Source organism: Misgurnus anguillicaudatus, chromosome 6 (assembly GCF_027580225.2).
Source record: "Misgurnus anguillicaudatus chromosome 6, ASM2758022v2, whole genome shotgun sequence".
NCBI lineage: Eukaryota > Metazoa > Chordata > Actinopteri > Cypriniformes > Cobitidae > Misgurnus > Misgurnus anguillicaudatus.
In genome coordinates, this window is record NC_073342.2 from 21,415,045 (window position 1) to 21,432,703 (window position 17,659).

The following is a 17,659-nucleotide window of genomic DNA, read 5'->3' on the forward strand; positions in this document are numbered from 1 at the left end:
TCCAAGGGGAGCATTTTGGGCCATTTTGAAGCTTTAAAGATGCCGTGTGTAAGGATCTCTTGACAGAAATGCAAAATAATCTACAAAACTATATTATCAGGGAAGTATAAAGACCTTTCATAATGAACCGTTATGTGTTTATTACCTTAGAACGAGACCTTTTTATCTACATACACCAAGGGTCCCCTTACATGGAAGTCGCCATTTTGTGCCGCCATTTTTCTACAGAAGCCCTTAACGGACAATTTTTTTACTACGTCTCAGACGATGACATGTTTGTCCAGTGGCAGCTACTGTAGCTTCTCTATGTGTTTCAAAAGCGAGGGGTGAGCAGTGGACTAAGCCGTTGGTTGCAATTCGCAACCCTTACTACTAGACACCGTTAAAAATTTACACACTGCTCCTTTAAGGGTTTTCTGGTTACTGTGGGAGTAGAAGGTAACCACCTTGGTCCACTCCCATAGTAACCAGAAAACCCAAAACAACACTTTAAAACAAATCTCTTGGTTCTAAAGAACAATGAAAAACATTGGTGCTTCAAATGACATGATTGAAAGACAAAGTTTTTTATCGGTTTTAAAGGAATAGTTCACCCAAAAAATTAAAATTCTCTCATCATTTACTCACTCTCATGTAGTTACAAACCTGTATAAATTTCTTTGTTCTGAGAAACACGAAGGAAGATATTTTGAAAAATGTTTGTAACTAAACCTTTTGTGGACCCCATTTACTTACACAGTATTATTTGTTCCTACTATGGAAGTAAATGGGGTCCACAAACGATTTGGTTACAAACATTTCTCAAAAAATCTTTCTTCATGTTTATCAAAACAAAGAAATGTATAACTACATGAGAGTGAGTTAATAATGACACAATTTTCATTTTTGGGTGAACTATCCCTTTAACGCATGTAGGCTTTTAATGGACTTTAAGTCACAAGTGACATTTATGTATGTGCAACCCGTTGTCTGCACTAGGTAGTGTGTGCTAGACACCAGATGTCCTTTATATATATTTTGCATATATATTTAGAATTCAAATGTTAAAAGAAAACACCACCGTTTTTCATGCCAAGGGCGCAAGAAAACATTATCATGTTACTGCGCCCAAGGTCAAAGTGCTGCAAACTAAGTGCTCTTCTGCCATACAATAGTTCTCATTTTTATCCGCTTAAAAAAACGCCTCGTTTCTTTTTGTGCCACCATACTTGTCTTTAAATAGTGAAAACATGTATGTTTTTAGTGGCTTCTAAATTCATCCCTGTTTGGATCCCAATGAATGAATGGGGCTAGGCTAAATGCTAACACATTCATGTTGCACTGTACAAAGAAGATTAAGTGCACACATTGAAAAAAGATTGGGATGTATTAATCTGTCTAAGTTGAGGGAAGAACTTAGTAAAATATTGAAAATATTGTGGTGTTTTCCTTTAAAGTGTTAAAGTCTTCAAAATGATTGAACATCCAACACCATTCAAAGGCGTTATGTTCATGACAGGAGAAAATATTTTTTAGGTGATTCAGGTGTTAAATTTCAGGTTGTAACAATAAAATGTCAAACATTCAGAGAGGTGACGAAGTTTAGATAAGGATTCTTTGTTCACCTTTAGACTAGGATGGATATGTTGAGAGACGACACAAACGTAATATCCACACATGTATTTTTGTGTTGTAATACAAAATACTTCATATCTTCTTGTCATTTAAAGTTTAAAAGGACACTCATTTTCCAGCTCCCCTAGAGTTAAACAATTGATTGTTACCATTTTGAAATCCATTCAGCTGATCTCCGGGTCTGGCGGTTCCACTTTTAGCATAGCTTAGTATAATCCATTGAATCTGATTAGACCGTTAGCATTGTGCTAAAACATAACAAAAAAGTTTTGATATTTTTCCTATTTAAAACTTCTGTTGTTACATCGTGTAGACCGATGGAAAATTAAAAGTTGGGATTTTCTATGCAGATATGGCTAGGAACTATATTCTCATTCTTGCGTAATAATTAAGGACTTTGCTGCTGTATATGACTGCAGGAGGCGCAATTGTAAAAATGGTACCACCAGACCCGGAGATCAGTTGAAATGGATTCCAAAAAGGTAAAAATCAGATGTTTATTTGAAGGGGAGCTGGAAAATGAGCACATTTTCAAAAAAAGTGGAGTGTCCCTTTAATGCATGTACTGAATTGTTATACAAATATTGGAAGTATTTTATGGGTGAGCCTTTATAAGTATTTATCAAAACCATAAATACACTTTCCTGAAAAAAACGTATTTAGCAGTAATGTTCGGTTATTACAGTCCATTACAGTATAAAGTCAAATGCAAATGAAATACCTTATTTTAAAACTTCCTTGACAGCCCCTTACATTACATTTACTCGTTTGGCAGACGTCTCACCCAAAGTGACTTATAGTACATTATACAAGGTTTAAATTTTTTATTAGTATGTGTTCCCTGTGTTCAAACCCATGACCTTTCCAACTGCTAATGCAACCAGTATTGAATTAAGATAATAAACATAAAAGGAACATAAAATCTAACAAAAAAAGTGACAGAAAGACATATGCACAGTGTTATTCAATTTATTAAAAAAGACAAATTCAAAATCATTACAGAAAAGTAACTTTATTAACAAACAGGCACTTCAGATTATCATAAGTAAAGCAGCACATGGTGTTCCTCTCTTTGATAGGTCTGGAATGAGAAAATTCAAGTTTTAAACCAGAGGCAACCAATCAGGTAAAACCACCTGGACGTTTCAGCCTGACTGACACTGGTCCGATATCATCATACAGAGATCTAGGCTATGGAGGTAATTCTCAAGTACGACTTTTGGCTAAAACCAAGACGACTGGGTGATTTTCCACCACACAGTAAAGTCTTCAGTGGAGGAAACAAAAATACTTGTTTTTTTTGCGTGTGTGCGCGATAGCTCCACCATACACACAGAAGATCTCCTTTTCATAAACACGACCAATATCTATTCTATGTAAAAAAAAAAAAGGTTTTAAATAAACCAAAGCTGACCAAAATCGTTCAAAAGTACAGAAAATAAACATCCATTTCAGGCCTTTGGTTTCATATTAATACAATACAACAGTGCAGATTCAAAATGAGCCACCATAGGTTTCGTAAACACCATAAAGATCTGTTAAATTCATGATAAAGCACCCATTTATCACTTATCAGAAGGAATAAGGCAGAACTGTAAACTAATAGCAGTCAAGTTAAGAAGAGTGCAAGTAAACGGTCCCAGATAAAAAGGTCAATAAATATAAAAAATACCATCACCATATAAATATACCCATGCTTATAACAGCAGTGGCACAAAAGCTTCCCCCCCAACAATGCAACACTTCACCCTAAAGAGAAAATGACATATTACAAGTCAGTAAGCCGAGGCCTTACATTTCAGTAAATCTTCATTCACAAAGTGTCATTGTGGAACGTGAGCACAGTAAGCAGACATCTTTCCAAAAAAAAAAAAACATACACGACATACAAACACACGTGGACATGTGGAACGACTCAAATCTCAACACGTACATTTTGTAAAACACTCTGTCCGATTTTGTCCAATCACACGATGTCCTCGATCTATCGTAGCTTTCTCCTCCTGAGGTAGCCTCCACGTTGGGCCTTGTTCATTCGCAAGCCCAGGTAGAGGACCAGCTGGATGGGGGCCAAGACGGTGGTCACCCAGCCCTGCAAGACACGATAACAAATAAATCAGTACCTGGTTTAATTTGACAGAGCAGGTCTCCTTATACGTTAACGCTCTTACCATGACGGCATGTGGGAAATAGCCGTTGGTCTGGTCTTCAAGTCCCACAGTGGTCAGTTCAGCAGCTACATAGCGTTCAGGGGTGGGTTTATCAAAAGTTGGCTTCCTGATCCTTGTCATCTTGGTAGCCACAAAGAAAGGCAACACGCTCTACGACAGGAACGAAAAGATTTAATGTCACTTCCATAACATTAGTGTAAACATGAATCGAATGGTGCTTTCCACTGTGGTACAACTACGCTCAGTTTGCTTTTCCACTGCAGTTTAGTCCTGCTTCAAACTGCTTGGGATTATAGACTATAGGGATTAATTAGACTTATGAGGTGTCATGAAACATTTTGATAAAAAAATGAAAAGTAAGAGTATCAAAATAAGCAGCATACAGTTACAAACATCTTTTCATGTACTATTTTGCACATGATTTCAAATGACATCATACAAACCAATTTTGTTTTTTTCCCCACATTTAAGGGGGAAATTTTCATTACCGCAATGTGTCCATGACTGGATTTTAGTTCTCTGACATGGAAACATTTATAATTAAAAAAATCTGAAGCTTTTTATTTTTTAGTGCATGTTATACTATAAACATTTACAGTAAAGAAACATGTGGTATTTGGTGATCATTGGAAAATGTAGAGACAATAATAAGGAATATAAATGTGTCCAAGAAACATTTTCTCATCCTCCGCAACAATTTTTAATCATTATTTAAGCCCTCAAGGAACTAAAATTTTCAAAAAAATAAAGGGACATAATTGACTGTGGCACTCAGCAGTTCTTATTTTTTCTTTCCAGATAAAAGTTGAAATTTTGTTTGTCATAGTACCTAGACAACTTCTTACTTCTCATTACCGAAACATGAGTTTGTAAATGCATATATTTAATGTAATATGTTGCGGTAATGATAATTTTTGATAATGATAATCTAAATATGTAAATAATTCTATAGGATATATTTTTTAAATCTAAAAATAATGGTTATAGTAAGGTCAGACCTCTATCCTATGTGAAAAAAAACTGCAATGGAAAAGCAAAGCGACACAAAAAAGCGACTTAGTACCTGGTCTAAGTATACAGTGGAAATAGCCAAAAAATTGTTCTTTACTTCTTGAAACCAATTTAATTTTCGGCTACGATGTTAAATCGCGTCATAGAAATGTCTCCAAACTTTAACAATCAGTGGATCAAGTCCTGCCCTACATGGTGATTCCCACTCACATCCTGTTTCACAACACATGCGTAACCAGCTAAACAGGTTCTAGATTTTACTGTTGGTTCAAAAATGTAAGTTATCTCAGTCTCACCTGGATGATAATACCCTTACACTTGTACTCCGCATTAAGTGCACGTGAGAAAAAGTCCACAAATGCCTGTAAAAAGAGGAATGCAAAATACAGTTACATATAAAATATCAACCTCAGAAAAGCTGTAAAAGAGCAAATCCAGTGTTATGGATATGACATTTGCAGTCAAAACGTGTAATATAATTTCTCAGAGAATGCATGCATTACCAATAGATTGAACCATCGGTTTATATTTTCAAAACCCCTGATGATAGAGTCCAGACATCAGAAAAATATCAGTCTATACTCATGTTTTCTATTTTAGATGAGGGAAACATGCATGCATTATGGATGTGACAAAAAAGGACAAGTTTTTGGGAGACAACATACTTTATAGGAATTCTGTGAATTAAAAATGCATTAACCAGAAGCTGACACTTGCATGCCCTAAATGTAGAGCTGCCCATGTGGGCAACAGTCAAACACTCTTGATTTTTTTGTAGATAATGTAATGAAAATGTACTCGCCTTGGTAGAGGAGTAGATAGTCAAAAGTGGGACAGGGAACATGCCACTGGCAGAAGAGATATTGAGAATGACACCTTTTCCTCTGAAAGAAGAAGAAATATAACCTTTATTTTAATTGTTCAAATTTTCACCAACATCATTCAACAGGTTGACAAAACCCCACCGCAGCTCTGAGCATCTAAAAGTAACGAAAACTCACAGTGCATCACTTTAACACGCGTCTAATGAATGTCGCCATGTGTGTTGCCATGGCACCAGTTTTCTCATGCAGTACCCCTGCAGCCGCAGTAGAGTGCTGGGAAGTGCGGAGGGTTGGACATGTTTGTACAAAATTTCTCCAACTGCATCATTGGTTGCCACAAGGTCATGTGCAACACCTCGGCCAATCGGATTAAAGCACTGTTGCTTTTCAATTTTACACAAAGAACAGTGGAATACATGAGAGAAGGAAACCCCCCACTAGTTAAAAGCTGCATTAAATCCATCACCCTTTTGGTGACCGCACTTATGTTAAGAAATGTAGGCATAAAATCAAACACCAGACTCACCTTGCCTCCATCCTAGGCAACACCAAACGTGTCATCTAACAAAAGAAGGGGTTTAAAAGTTAGACTCAAGGGTGAGAAAATGATTACATGCTATATATTAAAAACGAGAGAGAGAGACAGAAAGAGAGACCAAAAGAGAGAGAGAGACACAGACAGAGAGAATGCGTGGGTGGTGAACACAAGCAGCGTTGGTGGAGTTTAGCAAAACATAGGGAGTGAGAACAGGTACAACTGGAGGAGTGAATCAAAGCAGTCACGCTGCAGTACTTTCACATTTCAAATACACATTTTTTAAATAAAAATAAATCAAAATGACATCATAAGTCATTCAGTAGCTTAAGCTGTACATTTGTGAATCAGTCATGACTTACTTGGCACACTGAGGTGATATTGACATTGATCATAGTGTCGATGAACTACAAAGAGGGAAAAACAATAAGTTACCAATTGCAAATTGGTTACCGATATAACCAATAAGATGTAAATATCCATAACGCAGTGTGTTTGATATGAAGTTACTCACTTTTTCCAAATCAGGAATGTGCAGGAAGAACTCGGGGTATGGATAGGAGATACCCACATTATTAACTATATAAAAAAAACAAATAACAACAACATATGATTTACAGTAGGTGTCTATGCATGATGTGGACATGTTCACCAGAATCACCAGTAGGGGGAGATAAAGCATTAGAAATAAGACACGAGAGCTAAAGAGAAATACATCACGATTCCAGAACAAAACACGAAACCTTTTCACAAAAAACAAGGCATAACTGATACAAAATCGTGAATGAAACTTGCTTTGCATTACTTTTAAATACACGTAAATGTATTATAAAAAGCCTACATGGAAGAAAAAAAAAAAAGAAACTCACCAAGTACTCCGATTTCCAGTCCAGAAAGACCCTTTTCAATTTTCGGATAGATATCAGTCTGACCGTAGTCTACTGCGATGGTCCTCGTTTCCACGTTGAATGTGCTCTCTGTACATAAAAAGGGTCACAATTAGGTTTTACATTTATTTGGCAGATGCTTATGTGTGATTGAACCCATAACCTGTTTGCTGCAGGAACACAAACATAATGCTTTACATTATTTAAAAAACATCACCCTCCTATGCAATAATTCACGAGTGCTTCCAAAAATGCTAAAATAGGCAGAAATTCAGCTGCAGACCTAATATTGGCATATGGGGACTCTGTCCAAGATCAGGCATCCCTGCCATTGCTGCTGTTTCTAAAAATAACTCCGGGACTGAATGCAGCAAAACACTCAAAGTTCTGACCAGCAGGGGGAGCCGTTTACCAAAAAACAGCCCTTGTTAAAGTGACCATGCTTCCCTCCCTCCTGCTTGCGTGAGGTGCCTGCAACAATTAGAATTTATTGTCCAAAGGCTCATTTGTCTAAACGCTGTTCCTGTGAGTTACGAGAGGAAAATTCCTCTTGAGTCTCGGAGCAAGAAGCGGTAATCCAAAAAGAGTCATCTTGGGAACGAGGTGCTGAATGCATCGAATGTCTTTTGTGTATTAACTAGGCGTCTGTGGGATATTGACTTTGAGGTGTTCAAACGGCATGTAAAGAGGGTGATTGGTGCAAGAGACAGGTTTGGCAAATAACGTCCTGGCTCGTGACTACAGTAACCATAACCTTCTCCTCTTATGATGCTTCCGGGTACTTCCGGCACGACTTTGGTACAAACAGTGGCAGTTTCCAAAACCTTTATTCAAACTTAGGGTTTAAGGGGGTGCATCCAACACAACAAGACTGTTGTAAATAATACAAAAGCATTAGGTAACTTTCAACAGGTTCCTTAAAAAAAGCATACTGAAATTTGGTTGTTTGGTTGCCATGTAAGAGCCGATCACAGGTACGCTGAAGTGTCAGTCCTTCAGAGACCAAATCATATCCTTTTCCAGTATAAAAAAAAAACACAATGACTTGGCCTGCCTTAATCCATTTATACCAAAACCGAGGGAAAAATAAACAAAAAGAGGCTTGGGCACAGCGATGACTTGGATACAGGCGTGAGCAATCTTAACATTACAGACATCATGTCCGAAGGGGAAAATAATCAAAAAGGTTGCATGTTTTAAAAAATGTGTGTGGCTATATGCCCAGCTGAATAAAGATTTAGATGCCGCCTATGGAAACTGCATTCACGCACGCCGACTTAAACCCGAAGAGCCACAGCAGCAGCAAAATGTATAATCGTCCTATCAGGTGATAAAGGAAAAATGCGTCACGCAAGTCGTGATTCTTTTCACATGTGACTCAAATCGTACTGATCTAAGAACAGTATTTTTCATTTACTGAAACGCTTCTTATTCAGAGAAGTTTGTGCACGACCCCTGCACCTTTGACTGTGCCTTCCTGCCAGACCGCATCAGCTCTCCATCCAGTCAGTGAATCGCCCCCCCCCACCCTGCCTCTCAGGCCGGGGCTAAAAATAAACCTCGTTTCATTAACATCAGGAGGACTGTCTGTCATTCACACAGAGACGCTCTGCAGCTTGCCAACACACAGACAGAGACACACACACACAAAGACTGACTGACCGAGAGACTTTGCCACGTCGTCAAGCTTCTCTTGAGATCGGCTGATGAGCATCATGGAGAATCCTCGTCGTGCAAGCTAAAAAAAGAGTGAGATGTTTTAATAATCTTGCTTATAACAAAAGGTGCAACCTCTCCAAGACTTAGGACATAAGTGAAGAAACTACTTTGAAGGACATTTATAGCTAAAATCTTTAAAGTAGTATCGTTAAATACTTCCCATCCTAGTTTAATATCCAAAAGGTTACTTACAGATGTGTGTTAGATTGAAAACGACATTTACATTTTTTATTTTGCATTTGGCAGACGCATTTATCCAAAGCGACTTGCGTTCACACTCAAGCTATACATTTATGATCTCTGGGATTCGAACCCACAACCTTTCTGCTACTAACACATTGCTATTCTATTTGGTGATGCAAAGAGAAACTTTAGGTTAAAATGTGACTTTTTGCTAATTGGGAGATATCAGGTGTGACATGAAAGACCTTCGGCACTACTGTAAGAGTTATTTAAGCTATCGGGTCTTTTTTTTCACCAACACCCTCTTCTCTTGGACTCGGAGTGAAAACCTCTGTCTTGTGATGAGTCACTGTGCTTTCCGTGGAGCGAGGAGATAAATAAGAGAAACCCTCACCTCCTCCGCGTAGGATTTCCCGATCCCATCTGTGGCTCCCGTCACAACTGGAAAAAGGAGAAAGAGACAGGATGAGTTTAAACATTCCTTATAACCCACAACAAACTTGACTAAAGACCAAACCAAATGGTTTGTAGCAGGACTGCTTTCCTGTTTGCACAGAAATTACTTTATATTTAAGTAGTTGTGCGTTTAACCTTAACATGCCGTAAATTAAAGGTGCAGTGTGTAATTTTTAGAAGGATCTCTTGACAGAAATGCAAAATAATATACAAAACTATATTATCAGGGGTGTATAAAGATCTTTCATATTGAACAGTTTTTGTTACCTTAGAATGAGACGTTTTTATTTACATACACCGAGGGTCCCCTTACATGGAAGTCGCCATTTTGTGCCGCCATGTTCGCTTAACGGACAAACGTTTTTATTAAGTTGTCTACGAAGATTACATGTTTGTCCGGTGGTGGCTACCGTAGCTTCTCTATGCGTTTCAAAAGCGAGGGGTAAGCAGTGAACTGAGCCATTGGTTGCAATTCGCAAACTCACCACTAGATGCTGCTAAAATTTACACACTGCGCCTTTAATAAAGCAAAGTACTGAAGCTAAACAGGAAAGTTCACCTTAAATAAATTATCATGAACACTTTATATAACTAGTAAACTTGACTTTAGAGTTCGTCCTGACCTAAATCCTAATTTTAAACCCGGGCGGATATGCTTGGGCGGATAGGTTAAAATATTTCAGCCTTAAACCTCACAAAACAGTTTTAATATCCCACAATGCACCATTTCAATAAAACACACACACACACACAAGCATAAAGACACACAACGTGTGATGGCTGATGAAAATGTGGCACAGGCAGTGGTCATTTGAAAGAACAGGGCTGTGGGGAAAGAGATGGGGCGGGTGGGGTGGTGGGTTATGACGTCTGTAGTGCACGACAGCACAGGAGGGGTGAGGAGGGATCCTGGGGGCTGCTAAAAATAGAAACCAGGGAGGGGGGTTAAGGGGGAACGGGAGACTGCGCAAAGTCAGATGTGGGGAGAGAGAGCGCACGAGATCGAAAGCCAAAAGAAATGAAAGTAATATGTATGCTTTTTTAAAACATTCTCAGAATGCAACACTTCCTTATTCAGAAATCAGTAATACATCAGATCTGCATACTCCATTTATTTGTAGAGGGACATAAACGACAGTCATCATTTATGCTTTGGGGATGCGAACCTAAACTCTACATTTTATTAGTGTTTCCTGGGACTCTAACCCTTAACGCAATGTTCAACCAATTGAGCTACATGTCTAGAGATTAGCTTGAATGTAATCTCATGCCCCTCAATTATTAACTCTACAACTTTAATGAAGAATGCATGAAGTATTCATATTTAGTCCAACGTGCACGTCAATCCTTCAAAATGTCACAGCAAACCTTCAACTCTGCAGAGAAATGTTGCCTAACAAAAACCAGAACGTGATGACAAACACAGGTCGCATCGCTTGAAGGATCAGGCAGGTGTTTTACACTTTCCTAATCCTGTGGAATCCTGAGCTTTGATCAAACCGTGCATGCGTGCACGTACACTTGAACGGTTCGGTCACAAAGAAAGAGAGGCTTGGTGGTGAAAACTCCCAGAATCCAATGCAAAAATACGACTACGAGTATTTAGAAGGTGGTGAGCATGTTAAGGCCATCCAAAGCAACTCAATTAAGAACGCATGACATATCAAAAATATCGCAATACAAGCACAGCAATATGCATATAGCAATAGTTTGTAATAACTGAATGATTTTAATTAAGTTACATATGGTCAATGTTTTAGGTTGATGCAGTTAGCAGAGAGCAGGGTTTCCACACCTTAATTAACTTCAAATTCAAGGACCTTTCAAGGACTTTCCAGGTCCAATACCCTCATATTTAAGGATTAAATGTCAACATTTCAAGTGAGAGCAAGGTTACATTGTGTTACCTTTTAAGATACATTGTTACAGTTCCCTTCGAGGGAACTCGCGCTGCGTCACTGCGGTGACACTTTGGGGACGACTCCAGGGGTAAGTGCGTCTGAATGTGTATGTCATTAAGCCTCACCATTGGTTGAATTTGATAAAGACAGGGTGACGCGGGAGTCAGGAAGTATATCGCAATGTGAAATATTGGCAAAGACGGCGTTACAGGTATGCAGGAATTATGGCAAGGGAGACGCAGCATCTCGTTCCCTTCTCAGGGAACAACAGTTACATACGTAACCCGAGACGTTTTTATGTGTCAAACACAATTATGCAAAAAAGTATTTTGGTATGAATCAACATTCGCATACAGAAGATATTTAAAAGCGAACAGTTTAGCATGTGTGCTTATAAAATCTAGAATTTTTATAATATATCCTACACTACACAGGGAATCATTTTAATGACCTGTATCTATGCATGTATATTTTTAAAAACTTCCCCGGACCTTGAATTTCCCCCCAGATTCAAAAACTTTCAAGGATTTCAAGGACCCGTGGGAACCCCGAGAGAGACTGGCGAAAAGAGTGATGCTTTCTTTTCCAACAAAGAAAAAATGTAAAAAGTACAATTATACCATTTCATTTAATTTTTTAACCTTGAAACATTATATTGCATGATATCAATATCGCACAGCCCTAAACTCAATCCATCACTAGTCATTTGACTGTCAATAGGCATTGAATTTTTGTGCCTTTTAATAGCCAAGGACTATTCCCACTTTTCCAAAATGGTTATGCTTCGAATCAAACACGAGACGGTATGACGTATAAAAGGCAGTCTAACCATCAAAGCTCACATAAACACCCAGCAGGACTTCTTCCATGACGCGTGACTACAAAGCTGCAAAGATGTACGCAAGCAGCCACGTGAACCGCTAACGTATTCCCCAAATGCACTTCAAGTCGCTTTAGATAAAAGCACGTGCCAAATGCATTCAAAAATTACAATAAAAAAAAAATCACTAATCTAAATACGTCAAAATTTATGAAAAATAGAAGCATGTTATGATAAAGATGTTAGCAAGGGAGCAAATACTGTATGTAAGATACTACGATCACCTTTATAGGTAATTTATTTGTTTCATTGTTTAAAAGCAGCTTTACAGAAACTTTACCAGATGGGCGGTTTCAACAGGTTACAGAATTTCAATGGGTTTTAGGAAATTTTAAGAATGACTAGGCCCAAGAGCAGATACTTGTCCCAATGGCACAAGCAGTCGTGCTTGGGTACGTTCACGAACAGCATATTCAGAAAAACTGAGCTGCACAGGCGCACTGGCCCTGCTCCGACTCAATATTCCTGGGCTAAAAAAAGCAGCCCGGTGAGTAAAAATAGCTGCTTCGTCTGGAACAGCCGCAGAACTTGAATACCAACAAGATGCTGCCCGCTCTCAATCTCTCCCTTTCTCTCTTCCTACCCCAGCAACCAGCTCATCATAGAGCCCTCGGTCCACACACTGCCCAAAAAAAAAAAAACGTATTGTAGGGTAATGCACCTTCAGACTGGCTTCTACTGTATGCAATCTGTCACAACTCTAACCCCCCCTCCATGAATGAACTGCTCCAATCTTGGGGCTCGGTAGCACTGCAGAATGCCAACACCCCCATCCCGAACACAGCAACATGCTTTAAATAGCACAAGCCAGTCACATGGCCAGCAGGAAAACTACACACTAGAGCTGTTCAGCACCCAAAATAGAAACCGTACTCGGATGAAGGTGGATCGCGCAGGGTGGGGTGAAAGGGTTCAATATCACAAATAGCAGCACGAGTCACACATATGGCATAAAGGTGACAAATCAATAGGTCTTCCCTAATGACAGCATCTAAACATTTTACCAAAATACATGCATGCACCCGAAGGTGTAGCACCTGTCATACACATGCATCACCTGGGGAACAGTTCAGTATATTCTTGCAAGTACACTGGAGCAATGTAGATAATTTCATATATCTGTGACCGCAAAATAAAGTAGGCTACATAAGGTTTGTTACAAGTCTGCTTAAAACATACTAAATGGTTAAAAAGACTACAAATATTGCCTGTACGTCAGCCCTGTTTCAGTTTTGGCCAATGAGATTCAATTAAACTTATGGCACATGCCACGGACTAGCTGGCTGGAATGGGATGCGAATTGTAAGTGTAACGTTAAACGCCAGATGGAAGATTTCGTTTTTCGGTAAATAAATAAATAAATGGAACGGAGTCGTGACAGAAAAGATAAACGGGAGGGTGGGGGCTCACGGAGAGAGGGCGAACAAACAGATTCAGGCGAGGGGGGGCTTACTGATGGAGACTGAGGGGATGAGCGGGAGATGGAGGATGGAGATAGGTTCGGAGAAAAGAGGAGGAGGAGGAGGGTGGGAATAGACGAGGGGTAGCAATTTTACCCAGCATCCTCCGTTTCGGCACGTGGCAACAAGCGTGTTAGTCACATGCACGGCAGCGCTCACTCACTGTGAATGATGACAAGTGTGAGCGCTCGGTTGTGCAAATCACATTCACCCGCTCACATTTAACCTAGCATGAATGGGCTAATGTTGCTATTCACAAACCGGTGCATACACAGCTGGTACAAAAACTAAAGTTAGCATGGACACCACCAAACTCCCATAAAACCAATATAGGCAAAAGTAATGCTTTCATTATATGAATATAAAACCACATGTGTCATGAACTACTCATTTCACCTGAACTATGAAAGTCAAAGTCGCTCTTTAAACACAAAACTCCCTCCAAATGAATGTCAAACCAAGTTTGTGTGTGACAGTCGCCCCCGTCCTCATGAATGACTGCAGCTTTATTACATAACTGTGATTCTCAAACACTAAAGTGTGATAAAGTGAGCCACTAAGGAGAAGATGGGAGGGTGATGAAACTCTAATTTTAGTATCTTTATGCTAGGTCAGCATTGCAGAAAAACTATAAATAACCATTGACTTAAAACAGGAAAATTGTGCGTTGTTTTATTTCTAACTCTTTTTAAGTTTTAGGGTGAAACATGACCTAGTTGTTTTTGTGACGTTCACCCAAGAATGCCAGCAGGTTTGGATTGAATGACATAACTTCTAATTCTATTGCTGCGTTCCAGACCATTTAGATTTAGGATATTTCCCACTTCCCCCATAAATAATGTGCAACGGCACTCTTTAAAAGTTACTAAACACTTTAATTTTATAAATAATTTTGAAAACATTTAATGTTTTAAAGTTACTCAATACTTTTAATTTGGAAGGTAGGTGGAAAATATCCTAAATCTGTGTTGCCTGGAATGCAGCATTAGTGTCAGAAGAAATTGTTGCGTATACATCATGCATTATTTTAACATTTTCTTGTAACAGATCTGTGAATCTTTATAATACAATGCTGCATGGAATAGTTTGGTGTGTATTAATGCAACAATGTTGTGAGTGAGCTAATGCAATGACTAAAAAAAATATATGTTTCCATCCTTCTAATGCTACAAGTAGATCATGCAACTGAAGTACAGCTTGCCACAAGACTACCCAAAATTATAAAAAATTAAACAAACTACAAATCAAGATATTTTGTAGTGTTTAGTCATTATTATAACAAATACACATTTTGTAGTCATGTCAAATATTTTTTTGAATAATGGGGGGCTTGATTCACTGCTTGAATCCTTTACGATGCATTTCCCTAGAAGACCACCAGGGGTCTTCATCAAATCTAATCAGACATAACACACCATGAAGCTTTTCTTCTAGTTTTATCCTTCAAACACATTAGTATGACTCACATTCAGAACATTGCTGCAAAATCTGCACATTGCGCTTAAAAAAAATGCAGTGACTCAATACACGCGACATGTGAAGTTCATAGCATGATGCGGAGGGTGTCAGTTTTCTCGCACATACCTATATATGAGAGTTTCGTGATCTAGCAATGTTGCTCAATTTCACGAGACCTGTGATTCTGGAATGACAAGAAGACGGACTCCCCCCTCAACCTCCACATCCAGTTTACCTGCACGTGCGGTCGCCGAGATAATGCACCGGTTAAACTAAACTAGTCTAACTGGTAACCAGCTTTTTGAGTTTCAGGGAGTGGCTCTCGTCACCTCCAGATTTGACGTCACTGTTACTAACAGAAATTTCCTTAGTACATTCTTAATGTCACTTTAGGCGTGTTCAACTGCATGAACGATCGGATTGTGACATCAAGTCCCGCGAGAGCGAAATGAAAGGTGTTCTTTCGAATTGCTCTCGCGGTACTTGATGTCATACGCCGATCGTTCTGCGCAGCGCTTCACCCAGTCGAACGCACCTTTTAGCTTTGTGGTTAAATATCTAAGCTAAATGTTGACTTAAACACCGTGTGCTCCCTCAAGTCTCTGCATTCTGTGTACTTTAAATCGATTACAAATTAGCAAATTCTACACAATATGAATAATAATAAGTGCGAGTTTTACAGCTCGTTCATTGCCCAATCCTACCGCTAGGGGTTTAAATGCTGGTGCACCTGCTGCCTAGGCAACATCCCCCTCCAAGCAAAAGACTATGACATGATGAGCCATTTCAAAATCTTTAACAGCGCGATGAGTTGTGAAGTTGCTGCATTTGAAGTCCAGGTTAAAATCTTTGCGCTCCAGTTTTTGTCATATCTTTAACGTGAGCAACATACAGTCTCCCCTCAGATGCCGCACGTGGTATGGACCCGCATTATAATTAAGACTGGCGTTTTAAACTGCGTCATGTTGCCAAAACCAACCTTCGTGCCCCAGTGAGGGGATAAAGCGGTCAACACCGGCTAAAACACATCCACCGAGTCATCAAGCCGCATTTAACTGTCAAAACAACCTGGAAAGGCGTGTTTGTCGGGCAAACATTGGCACGGCGCAGCCGAAAATTTGGATAACTGGGTCAGGCCGGGCCAGACAGGAAAAATAGATATTTCTAAAAATGATGAATTAACCTCAAAGTTGCTGCCCATATTACAGTTAAGTATTCTGTAGTTTATGATAAAGGTACAAAAATTGTTTTTCTATTTGATGATGATTAAATTAGTCAATTTTTCGTACATTTGACTGAATATATTGAGAACAGGTTTACAAACGACAGACTTCCACACCTGACTGACTCAGTATTACATGTCATCTGCGCATAATATATGAATGTATGGCGCAATCATTCAACCTGAGACACACGTCGCCTCCATTGACCATATGAAATCCTGATGCCTCAATTAGTCCGATATAATCCTTCTCTAATGATTGTTAAAAAACTAAAGTGAGATCTGATCCTTTTTAACCACGATGATGATGATTTGTTAAATTGCATATGTTGCGGTAAAACGTCCAAAAGTTAAAATGATTAGTTTCTCAAATCCACGAAGTTCATTTTTATTAAGTTTAACGCACCAATAACGCAGCACATTCGTGCCACCCATGTCATGCCAGTGTAAGCGTTCGGTCTTTCAACTTACCTGCCCATTTTCCCAATTTGGGTGAGAGTAGATCCCCGTTTCCTATCACCCATATCCTAATGCCAACAAGAATCTTGTACAATAGCCACAGCGCCAGCGAGGCCGTGGTAAGTGTACCGACCCAGAAGAGCGCTCTCTCGGCAGGCTGTAGCGTCTCCACCACGTTTGACAACTCCATGTCCACGGCTGGCTTTGTGTGGTGAATGACCTGCAAAATTAGGCGTTATGCACTGCTTTCAAGCGTCAATGTGTGCGCCCCTTTATAAGCAGGTTGTGGCATCACACCCCTACAACTCCTCTAACATACGAGTCTATCCAGATTTAAGTGCACACCTCCCACCTACTCCATCCCCTCCCATTGAAACCCACGTCCGTTTCGGATTGGTCGAAACTACTGTCAGCCAATTGCGACTTGCCATTCATTGGCAATTGTATGCGTCAATCACAAAGAGACCATTCTCATTCATTCGGTTCTCTGTTTCAATGGGGCGGCCCGAAAACTGTTCCGAGTGAGAAACGATTGGGCAAACGTTACGGTAACCTCCATTCAAATAATGTCATTGGTTGTGATTCAGAACTGGTTTTTCTGTATCAGTCAGGGTTACGAAACCTCCAAACCCACGCTTCCAACGATCACCCCCACACTATTTTATGAATGAAGCGTTTCGCTTATTGGCTAAACGGACTCTTACTGTCCCGCCTATTATATGTAGTCAGTAAAATTCTATTCGTTGGAAGCAACGTCAATCACATCCATTCACTAGCGCTGTCACACCAATGAGTCATACTTTTCAATAAGAGACAGTCATGTCTATTTGGTGCATTTTAGGAACATCATATGGATTGTTAGATTTTTCTGGCCTATTT

The 17,659-nt window shown here is 39.3% G+C and overlaps 2 protein-coding genes across 2 annotated transcripts in view; one reads left to right on the forward strand and one right to left on the reverse strand.

Annotated features, from left to right (window-relative positions):
• Nucleotides 1-17,659, forward strand: part of LOC129434396 (creatine kinase U-type, mitochondrial) — a 368,704-nt gene that overhangs the window by 73,763 nt on the left and 277,282 nt on the right. The gene's annotated exons all lie outside the window — the stretch shown is intronic.
• Nucleotides 2,568-17,101, reverse strand: hsd17b12a (hydroxysteroid (17-beta) dehydrogenase 12a). The gene is made up of 11 exons (XM_055192916.2): nt 16,793-17,101; nt 9,339-9,385; nt 8,705-8,780; nt 7,025-7,132; nt 6,670-6,734; nt 6,518-6,562; nt 6,147-6,181; nt 5,599-5,680; nt 5,093-5,158; nt 3,786-3,935; nt 2,568-3,706 (listed from the first exon to the last, which is right to left on the reverse strand). The coding sequence occupies exons 1-11, from the start codon at nt 16,968-16,970 to the stop codon at nt 3,599-3,601; spliced, it is 960 nt and encodes a 319-aa protein (XP_055048891.1). The 5' UTR covers nt 16,971-17,101; the 3' UTR covers nt 2,568-3,598.

Bases quoted from the DNA above. Each gene is read 5' to 3' on its own strand.
- hsd17b12a (XM_055192916.2), bottom strand. From the start codon at position 16,970: ATGGAGTTGTCAAACGTGGTGGAGACGCTACAGCCTGCCGAGAGAGCG. The intron at 8,781-9,338 runs GTGAGGGTTTCT...CTCTTTTTTTAG, and splicing joins GGAAATCCTACGCGGAGGAG to CTTGCACGACGAGGATTCTC. The intron at 3,707-3,785 runs GTAAGAGCGTTA...CGTGTCTTGCAG, and splicing joins ATTTCCCACATGCCGTCATG to GGCTGGGTGACCACCGTCTT.